Source organism: Phaseolus vulgaris, chromosome 2 (genome assembly GCF_051622355.1).
Source record: "Phaseolus vulgaris cultivar YP4 chromosome 2, ASM5162235v1, whole genome shotgun sequence".
In the NCBI taxonomy this organism is placed as follows: Eukaryota; Viridiplantae; Streptophyta; class Magnoliopsida; order Fabales; family Fabaceae; genus Phaseolus; species Phaseolus vulgaris.
The window spans coordinates 40,661,293-40,673,306 of record NC_143499.1 but is presented as its reverse complement, the minus strand read 5'-3'; the positions used below and the strand labels follow the sequence as shown (position 1 = coordinate 40,673,306).

At 27.1% G+C, this 12,014-nt stretch overlaps 1 protein-coding gene across 1 annotated transcript; it reads left to right on the top strand.

Annotated features, from left to right (window-relative positions):
• Positions 1-5,793: 5,793 nt before the first annotated feature.
• On the top strand, positions 5,794-6,719 carry LOC137809769 (protein RALF-like 19). Its single transcript, XM_068610853.2, has one exon. It carries the CDS (start codon positions 6,098-6,100, stop codon positions 6,422-6,424), a length of 327 nt encoding a protein of 108 aa, XP_068466954.1. The 5' UTR covers positions 5,794-6,097; the 3' UTR covers positions 6,425-6,719.
• Positions 6,720-12,014: the final 5,295 nt, after the last annotated feature.

Genomic DNA, 12,014 nt, shown 5'->3' with positions numbered 1-12,014 from the left:
GAAGAAATAAAAGCAAAACAGAAAGATAGGTAACTAAAGTGAGAGACGAAATTACTCTGGTTTTTTATTCTATTCTGCATGCAAAACATTTTGCAGATATTCTTGCATGTATGCGAGATTCCTAAAAGTTGTAGATCAATCGTTTCACGGTCTTGTGTTTGAATTTGTCATTTAAAACACTTTTAATCCATTACCTTGGCTCACCTTGGTATTTGGTAGAGTTCTTCATTATCGCTTGAACTTTGGTGTTGTAGAGCTTATATCTTCAATCTGCTGTCGTTTTTTCTCTGCATGAATATTAATCATGTGGAAACCTCAAGAAGGTTTAGAAACAATTTTGTGGTAATTAGTAGTTGCATCTCTGTCAAATGCATAGTCTTTCCAGTCATTTGGTTATCGTCTGTGACTTTGCTTAACGAGTCTGGAGTCTTTGCTTTACATGGTTTGGAGTGCCGTTTGTATTTCTCCAGGATTCTAAGACAAACTTTTTTCAATTCATGAGATATCAGGCTTCTACTTCGGAGGACGTTGTTTGAGGTACAATTTGGGTCGGTGTAGTGAGCGAAATTTGGAAGCATAGGAATTCTGTCATTTTCAATAGGGGAGTGACAAATGCGGTAGAAGTGTTTGTTTTGACGCAAGTAAAAGTTTGGTCTTGGAGTTACACAAAGTCTAGTTGTGATCTCTTTCCTTACTCAAATTGGGTTCTGAATCCTTTGTACGGTATGAAGATGATCCGTTAATGTTTGTTGCATTCTGGTAGACAGTTCTAGATAGAAAAATGGTAGTGTTATTTATGTATAAGGGTTGGACTACACCTTAAGTGATTCCATTTATTGATTTTTTTATTGCTATAAAAAAAACAATATGAGGAATACTCCTTTAACAATTTCCAATTGAAAATGATTGAGAAACAGTGTATATAGGTACATAACCCTGAAGGTGGGTTGAGCATTTGAGTGGAGGGAAAGAATATTGGAAGAAAGTTGTTGGGAGTGAGTGTAGATGCAATTATATATGCAAAGTCATGATTGATGTGTGGGATTATTACAGACACCCATATGAGATTTTGAATATTGTTTACAATTCCAAATTGGCATTGCAACTTTTAGATGTGAACAACCAAATATACCATTTATTTATTTGCAATGAGAAAATGATACACTAATAATCTCTCCAGGTTATCCAAGTTCACAAGCATCAACAAAGATAACAATTTCAACCAAAGTTTTTGACATTTTCAATGAAAATGAAATTCACTTTATATATATAGAGAGAACTTCCCAAACAATAAAGAATGACCAGAAAAAATAATAATAACATTGCATGATCATCGTGCTAAAAGGTAAAGAATTGAGAAATACCTAAGCAATTTTGAACAGGTAAAACTAGACATTCTAAGGATTTTATATACTTGAATCTTTACTTGTAATAGTCGCAATATCTCACTTTCTCCTTTTCTTAAACTTTTGCATCCAAAAGGCACTCTTAAATTTGATTTACATAGTTATTTTTAATTGCATGTATAACATGAAAATTTAAAATTATTCATTACCTTCTCAACGGGTCTTATTAACAAATGCTAAATGGAAAAATATCATTTGATTTCAAAATGAAAATATTATTGTGAATTCCTTTTTAAAACTACTAAGATGATTAATTATTAAAAGTATTGAGTTATTATGATAATTGACACACATTAGTTAGTATATGTAATTTAATAATTAACAATTTATAATTAGGTGCTAGCTAATTTTTTTAACTCTCTACTAACACTTCAACTATTTTGTCTCCTGAATAACATTAGACATTTAGTTACCTTAGTTGTTGATTTATTGTTGAATATCACATATAGTATTACTACTGGCATAAATTTATTTAAATGAAATTTGATATGTAGAAAGACATAAAAAATAAAAGAGAAGATAAACACTACAAGAAAATCATGAAATAGAAACAAATTTGGTTGTTAATTAGATACCAATTTATAAACTATTTAATAATAATAGAAATTAATTTAAAAACCAATTTTTTTTTAATTTTTAAAATAATTTTGTAACTAATTATTTTAATTTCTAAAAATTGATAAGACTGATAGTAATAGTAATAAAACAAAAAAGTAAGCAAATTGGAAGGTCACTCTTTATTACTTAAAAAGTTATATGCTATGAAATTAGGAATTTCATCCCACCAAATATAATTGTTTATAGTCTCAAAATCAAAATTAACTAACCTATCAACATATCCGCTATTAAAATGTGAGAACAATGAAAGACCAAGAAAAATCATATAAACAAAACATTTCCTCCATCTATTGCCATAGCCTCTATGCTACTATTTTCTCATCAGGAAAACCTTTAGACCGAATTCAGAATCACCTTTAATCCTAACAAACTTCCAAACCGTTTTTCCTCGACGTGCTACTAAAATTTCAGAAAAAAAAAATCAATTTCTTACAAATATATTACCACAAGAAAATCATGAAATATAAACCAATTTTTAGAGTCAAAAAATAATTAGTTGCTATAGTAATTAAATTATAGATCTTTATATACTAAATTTTTTTTGGTTTTTTAAATTAGTTATGGTTTCTAAATTGGTGTCTAATTAACAATCAAGATTTTTACTACCAATTATTTATATTCTAAATTTGGCAGCAAAAACTTTGGTTGTTAATTAGACATCAATTTAGAAACCATTTAACAATAATAAAAACTAATTTAGTAACTAAAATTTTTTTAGTCTCTAAAATGATCTCCAATTTAGTCAACTAATTATTTTTAATCTTTAAAAATTGGTTTTTATTTCATAATTTTTTTGTAGTGCATACTTAGAACCGATTCAATTCCCTATCTAACACCATTTACATCTTTATTTCCCTATCTAGCACCCTTTTGTTTTTATTTCCCTATCTAGCACCCTTTTGTTTTTATTTTCCTATCTAACACTCTTTGATTTTTTATTTCTCTATCTAGCACCATTTTAAAAATAAATAAATAAATAATAAATTATTATTTTTTTAATAATTTTAATTTTGAATGCATTAAAAAATAAATATTTTTAATGTTTAAAATAATTAGAAATATAATTAATGAATAAATAAATGAGTTTTTACGAAATAAAAATAAAAAAGTAATAAATTAAAAATGTTTAGTTTAAAATTATTTTTTTTAAAATGAAGAAAATAAAAAATTAAACTCTACAACAACATAAAAGTTGAATCTATAAACATAAATTAGTATTTATTTTTATTATTATTGATGATGTAATCATGTTAATTTCAAGTAAAAAATACCGGACATATTTATAAAAAAAAACAAAGTCAATTAGTATTAATTAATAGTGGACACATAAATAATATTGAAGTGTTTACCTAAATGCAAAATTCTAAAAAAAACTAATACAAATGTTACACTTAATGCTTAAAAATGAGACAAAAAAATAAGTATAGAAAATAAAAACATCAACAATAAAATAAAAACAAAAAATAGATATAAATAAAGAATGACAGAAAAAAAATAACAACTAAAAACATAAAAGATATAAAATAAAGGCAAAACAAAATAAGATAAAGATAAAAGATATAAAAAAATTCAAACAAGATAAAGATAAGAGATATAAGGCGATATTAAATAAGTATATGATCATAAAAAGGAAAATAAATAAAAGATGATCATTCATTTGATATTTTCTTCAGTGGTACATTAAATAGTTTATGCAAAATGAAACATAATTAATGACGAGAATTGCACAATTCAGTAATTTTTTTTTATAATTTTAATTTTGAATGCATTAAAAAAATATATTTTTAGTATTTAAAATAGTTATAAATATAATTAATGAATAAAAACATAAATAGAAATAAATAAAGAAAGGCAGAAAAAATAATAATAACTAAAAACATATTAAATGAATGATCATCTCTAATTTATTTTCCTTTTTATGATCAACATATACTTATTTAGTATCGTCTTATATCTCTTATATTTATCTTGTTTTGATTTATTTGATTTTTTTTATATCTTTTATCTTTATCTTATTTTGTTTTTCCTTTATTTTATACCTTTTATGTTTTTAGTTATTATTATTTTTTCTGCCATCTTTATTTATTTATTTATGGTTTTTGTTTTTATTTTATTGTTGTTGTTTTTATTTTCTAGACTTATTTATTTTTGCATTTTTTTCTTCTCATTTTTAAGCATTAAGTGTAACATTTGTATTAGTTTTTTTTAGAATTTTGCATTTAGGTAAACACTTCAATATTATTTATGTGTCCACTATTAATTAATACTAATTGACTTTGGTTTTTTTTATAAATATGTCCTGTATTTTTTACTTGAAATTAACATGATTACATTATCAATAATAATAAAAATAAATACTAATGTATGTTTATAGATTCAACTTTTATGTTGTTGTAGAGTTTAATTTTTTATTTTCTTCATTTTAAAAAAAAATAATTTTAAACTAAACATTTTTAATTTATTACTTTTTTGTTTTTATTTTGTAAAAACTCATTTATTTATTCATTAATTATATTTCTAATTATTTTAAACATTAAAAATATTTATTTTTTAATGCATTCAGTGTAGCATTAACTGTAACATTTGCATTAGGTTTTTTTTTAGAATTTTGCATTTAGGGGTAGACACTTCAATATTATTTACGTGTTCACTATTAATTAATACTAATTGACTTTGGTTTTTTTAATAATTATGTCCTGTATTTTTTACTTGAAATTAACATGATTATATCATCAATAATAATAAAAATAAATACTAATTTATGTTTATAGATTTAACTTTTATGTTGTTGTATAGTTTAATTTTTTATTTTCTTCATTTAAAAAAAAATAATTTTAAACTAAACATTTTTAATTTATTACTTTTTTAATTTTTATTTTGTAAAAATTCATTTATTTATTCATTAATTATATTTCTAATTATTTTAAACATTAAAAATATTTATTTTTGAATGCATTCAAAATTAAAATTATTAAAAAATAATAATTTATTATTTATTTATTTATTTTTAAAATGGTGCTAGATAGGAAAATAAAAAATAAAAGAGTGCTAGATAGGGAAATAAAAACAAAAGGATGCTAGATAGGGAAATAAAAACAAAAGGGTGCTAGATAGGAAAATAAAGATGTAAATAGTGCTAGATAGGGAATTGAACCACTTATAACCACCAAAAAGATTACTTTGATTTTAAAAAAAATGCCTCAGAAGTATATAGAAATTGTTTTAGAATGTTTTCAGATGTAACAACAATTGTTTTAATACAATCTATTTTTTTTTTCTTCAGAAAATATATATTTTTTTCATTCTATTATAATTAAAAGTAAAAAATTGTTGCTTTGGACCTTGGTTCACATGATCCAAAATAAGAGCCCAATTGACGGTGGATACTGACACTACCTTTGAAGGTCACAACCTTTTTTGTAATAGACTTGAATTTCTATGTATTTTCTAAGAAAAAGTTTTAAAGTTCAACTATAATAAAATATTCTACTGAACATGACTTTTAAAGGTGACTATTACAGAAATGAACAAACCTATTATTTACGTGTCAATGTTGTATACATTACTCTTTATTATTTGATTTGTTACATTTGTGAAAAACGTTGGACAAATATAATGAGCACATTTCCAATTATAGTAACTGGCAGTAGATGATTATTATTAGTTAGATAGACACGTTCCTTTGAATTTATAGCACGTTCATGATGCATGGCACATGCACTTCATGATTTTCGCAATAAAGCAGGACATGGAAAGCTGAGGAAGAGGACCATTCTGTATTTGGCATAAAGTGATAAATTTGAAGTCACAAGAGAGAAAGGAGGAGGAAGAAACGGGCAGAACCAAAGATTAGGTTAAATCACAGGTAAGAGAGCCACGAAACTCTGCACCCTACAAACTCTATCCTTTTTTAACCTTACAAACTAAACTACCTACCCAACCCTTTTCTCCTATATCCTCTTGCTCCCCTCCTATACGAGGAAGGGCAGGGATAAAGGCAAACACAGAGGCTTTCGTTTTCTCTTTCTCTTTTCCCATTCGAATAAGAAGTAACACAAAAACTCCCTTCTGAAATGAAGTGCAAGGTATGGCTCTCTTTCCTCCTCTTGGCCATGGCCTTGGCCATGGTGGCTGAAGCTTCCAAAGTTCATGAATTTGGGTTCCCTGGAGCTGGGATGGATCTGGTTGGAGATGACAATGAGATGCAGCTAGATTCTGAGTCCAACCGTCGCACACTGGCGGGGCGAGAACAATACATCAGCTATGGTGCCCTCAATGCCAACCAAGCCCCGTGTGGTAACCGTGGAAACTCCTACTACAATTGCCAGGATAGGGGTCGTGCCAACCCTTACTCTCGTGGTTGCAGCCAAATCACGCATTGTGCTAGGGACACCGATTAAATCAAATCCAGACACCAATATATAGTAATAACAATAATAATAATATCTCTCTATATATATATATATTATCTATCATAATGTCATAATAAATGCTGTCTCTGGCTTTTCTTCTATCAATTCAGATTCTTCAATAACTTTACGTTTATACTACAGCCCTCCATTATCAACACCTTATATTGTATTTTCCAGGGAGGTTCATTATGTAATTCTCACTGTCTGCGATCGATGTTCATTATGTAATTCTCACTGTCTGCGATCGATGATAATGTAATAATGTCATTCCTCTCTCTCTATATATATATACACGTGTGTATATTCATGTTAAGTAACTTGTGTAATCTCTTGTTTCAAACATAGCACATAGAGTTCTTCTTAGTTACTTAAAAAAGAACATTCTGTTGTAAATTCAAATTAGTTTTATAAGAAAGTTAAATGATTTTTTAACTTCTCTTAAAAAATGGTTTTAAATTTCATTATTTTTTTTATCGGCAAGTTATTCATTAAGTAATTTTAGTTTGCAAAAAAGTTCTTATTTCCCTATAAATGTTTGTGAACAAATTATAATCATGTCACTACAAGAAAAACTTGATTTAGCTTCCAAATTTTTGCGTGGACCATTTGCGGACGCTACTCTCGTCGGTCAAAATGAGTAAAAGCCCACGCAAGATTTACATTGGACGCAAAACGGACGCATATATTGATTTAATTTTATTTTTTTTAAAAAAAATTTGCGTCGGCCGCAGCCCACGCATATGCGTCCGTTTTGCGTTGCCCACAGAACCCACGCATATGCGTCCGTTATAGCCCACGCATATGCGTCCGCTATAGCCCACGCATGTTTAGAATTTTAAAATTTAAATATTTTTAATGTATAATAAATATTTTAATTTTTGAATTCTTTATTATATTTATTTTAGAATTATTTCTTTAATGTTATAATAAATTATTTAATTTATCAATTTTGAATATAAATTAATTAAATTAGATTTATTAAATTAAATAAGCGTTTGATTTAAAATTAATTGACTAAAATAAAATATATATTTAAATTATTTAAATGTTATATAAAATATTTGTTTATTTTAAATATTATTTATTTTAAGTTTATTTTATTTATATATTGTCATAACTATTTTATTTTTGAAATTATGATATAAATTAGTTAAATTAAATTTATTAAATTGATGATAATAATATTAAATTTATTAAATATTAATATTAATACTAATAATATTAATAATATGTATAATAATATTAATAATAATGTTAATTATAATATTAATTATAATATTAATTATAATGTTAATTATAATATTAATTATAATGTTAATAATAATATTAATAATAATGTTAATAATAATATTAATAATAATTTAATAATATGAGTATAATTTATTTTTTTATTATTAATAATAATTATATTAATATGTATAAATTATATTAATAATAAGTATAATAAAAATGATAATATAACCAAAGAATTTGTTTGGTCTAGTAGTTAATGCTTTCCTGAGTTACTGGAAGGACTTGAGTTCAAATCCTGGCTGTTGCAGTTTCCTTGGAATATTAATTTGGGGGCTTGGTTTGGAGTCCTATGACTTGGGTTCGATTCCTATCGAGTTCAAAATGTTTCCAACATCAATAAAAAATATAAATAGTAATTAGTTATAATAAGAAAATTAAAGATAAATTTTTGTAATTATGCGTCGGATAGGCCCACGCAAAAGCCGCCGCATGGTGCGTCCGCTTTTTGCGTGGGTCAATTGGCCCACGCTAATTTCGATTTGCTTCCAGGGTTTTTTCGTGGGATGCTTAGCGGACGCATAGGCGTCCGTTTTTCAAGTTTTGCGTCCGTTTCTGGCCCACGCAAATCTATCATTTTCTTGTAGTGTGTTCTCATATATATATATAATCATTGTTGATCTACCTTTCTCGGTTCCAATGTTATCCAATAGCACATCGAACATTGGTTTCTTTTCTTGGGATGGTGCATTATTGAGCTCGTAAGATGTTCCTTCATTATTTAATAACTTAAAAAATCCCTCATCAATCAAAACATATTAGTATAGTACAAACCAATACAATTAACGAATCCTGTTTTAGTTGGTATATGTTCATTTTTTAAGGAGATATTCAATTCAATTTTTCAGCAATATGATTAGTGTCTATACAAATAAACAAGAGTAGTATTAAATTAATGCTAATCTTAATAAATTGAATGGTGTCTACCTAACTAATATATAGTATTAAAAATCTTTAAAAAGTTAATGTCAGGTTAGCATCTTGAAACATATTCACACACACACACATATATATATATATATATATATATATATAATTAAACTTAGGCTAACTTTCTTGTATATAAAAAACGTATTTTCTTAAAAAAACTAGTATCGACTTTACTTACATAAGTAGTTTTACTTGTTCAAAAAATAAAATAAAATAATTGAGGTAAGTGTTGCAGGGAAGAGGTGTGTAGGATTAAAATTAATGTCTCCAAAAGAATTGCAGGGAAAGTATTATTTGTGATGCAGGTGGTACTTTTCCTATATGTATCAACTTCTAATACGAAGAGGGGTAACGACTCATATCTACCTCCACTTCATCAGGCTAAAATGCTGGAGCATCACAGTGTCAAATATGATGAAGCATAGCATCTTTTCCATGGGTGCAAACTGCTGCAACAGTTTTGTGAAGGAGTGAACGGGTGAAGGGCTGTAACTGTATTAGATAACAAACAATACTAACACGGCCAAAAACACTAACACTAGTAATAGTATTTGTGCAATACACTTCTCACTTTGTTAAGCCACTGTGGATTTTCATAATACAATTCTATGTTTTTCTCTTTCTTTAATCTCATCTTCCTATCTTTTATAACATGGTATCACAGAGCCACACACTTTTTTATGACCTTATGAGTCTCCCTCCTCCTCTGCCTCTGATCTTTCAACCCACACTATGGCTACACCACTGCTGCAACTACACCATTTCAAAACTCCTATTTCTTTAAAACTCAACGACGACAATTTTCTTGTATGAAAACAACAAGTCTTGGCTATGCTTCGTGGTCTGGAGTTGGAAGGTGATTCCATTCCTCCTCGTTATCTTCCCAATGCAGATCAAGAAATGATAATCCATACTTCTTACCTTTATCACAAACAAGATCAAATTTTGGTTGTCTAGCTTCTCGCATCTATGTCCTCTACTATTCTCATCAAGATGGTTCAAGAAACTCCGTCTTCTTCTCAAAACATCCAAGAACGAACGCTCCATCTCAACCTACATTCTTGACATCAAGAAAACGGTAGATTCGCTTGTTGCAGTTGGTGCTCCAGTTTCTGCAACTGAGCATGTGGAAGCCATTCTAGATGGTTTAACAGAAGATTAATGGTTTTATTACTTCAATTCTTTCTCGCACTGATATCCTTACAACGTTGATGAGATTGAAGCTCTTCCCCTTGCCCAAGAACGGTTCAAGAAGCACAGACTGCTCAATCCTCGGTTCTTCAGGTCAACAACACCTCCACTACACAGTCATAACACCTTTCGTTGTGGTCGTTCTCACCATTGGTTTACTGGTTCCCGAACACCCTCTTACCCTCCTCCAACTCAAATCTCTCCTTGCCAACCCGTCAAATCTGTCATAAATTTATCTTAATGATTATTCATATTAAATTAATATGTATTGTTAACATAATTACTTTAAAAAAAAGTTGAAATTACAATATTAATTATTTTAAACAAGTTGGGAACATATTAAACATTTTAAAAAAAATTAGAATCAAATTTAACTTTTTAAAAGAATTCAATAATTGAATTTTTAAAATTTAATTTTTAGTCCTTAAAAAATTATATATATATATATATATATATATATATATATAAACTAAAAAGGATAATTAAGCCAATTTTATAATAATACATTTATCTAAAAATTTGAAGTACCCAAGTATTACATTCTCATCTCCCTTATCATAATCTATTCTTTCTATTTGGAAAATGATGTATAGATAACATCTATATATAATTAAAGAAATAATTTTTTTTCTAAATAATTTCTTAGACTCTTTATTATTGTTCATTCACTCTAGCTTAAGGAATTAATGTATGTTACGTACATGGATATATTTTACTCATGTAAGGTCTATACTTGAATATTAACTAATGATATCATGATCATGCACCAAGAACAACCAGTAACATCTTAGATTCTGAGACAGCTCAGTCGTAAGTTAACATTGCTAAATAGAAATAATCACTCATATCTGTAAAATTAAACAAATGATAGCGATTATCATGTCACTAATCTTCACAAAATTAAATTAATAATCACAATCATCATGTTAGTAATTTAAATACTTTCGAATTAAACACCAAACCACATAAGATTAAAAGCTATGCAAGACTTACATAAATGAGAGTCTAGAATAACATACTGGACAACTACAATATTGAAGTGATATTTATTATTAATTATATATATATATATATATATTTTGAATTATTCATACTATATTAAGATCATGCACAAATGAAGATTTTTTTATTATTATTAAAATATAATAAATAAATATGAATTACTTAGGGTTGATTCAACTCTTATATAGAAAAAAAAATATATAGGACCTCACTCTATAGTCTATCTCAAACTCCAAAAAGAAAACTACCAATGAATCCTTACCCCCCATAACAACTAAAGAGACTCTTCCTTAGCAACAGTTATGGTATATCATTACATCAAACTCCAAAATACATACAAACATAAACAATTCACCAAACATTATAAAAGACCTTTATTTTTTTTAATCCCCTATACAAAAGCACAACACCTTAACAAAACATGAACACAACAAAAACAAAAAAAAGTACATAATATTTGCACGACAAAATACTCCTCCAAAGAGACATATTAATCTAATGTAAGGAGCAATGCTCCTATTGCAATAAATTTATTTACTCCATCCAAATAGTCAGACTTCCTACAACCAATCTGCAAAACACACAACTTCTTCCTTCCTAAGACAATAATTTAGCATTACATATCAAAATAAAATAAGCAAAATTATTTAACAGATTCCAAACACCAGTCAAAATATAGAATCTTGAGAACCAAAAGACAGAACTCCATTTACAATCTTGTGACCAACCCTCTCCAAACAGTTTATTTATGTACACTACAAAAAAATCATGAAATAGAAACCAATTTTTAGATACCAAAATTAATTGCAATAGTAACTAAATTAGAGACCATTTTAGAAAGTAAAAAAAAAATAGGTTTCTAAATTAGTTTTTATTATTGTTAAATAGTTTCTAAATTGGTATCTAATTAGCAACCAAGGTTTTAGAGACCAAATTTAGAAACTAAATAATTGGTAGTTAAAACCTTGGTTGCTAATTAGATACCAATTTAGAAACTATTTAACAATAATAGAAACTAATTTAGAAACCAATTTTTTTTTAGTTTCTAAAATGGTCTCTAATTTAGTTACTATTGCAACTAATTATTTTGGTCTCTAAAATTTGGTTTCTATTTCATGATTTTCTTGTAGTGGTACCTGTATAGGCAAAGTGAGTCTATATAGTA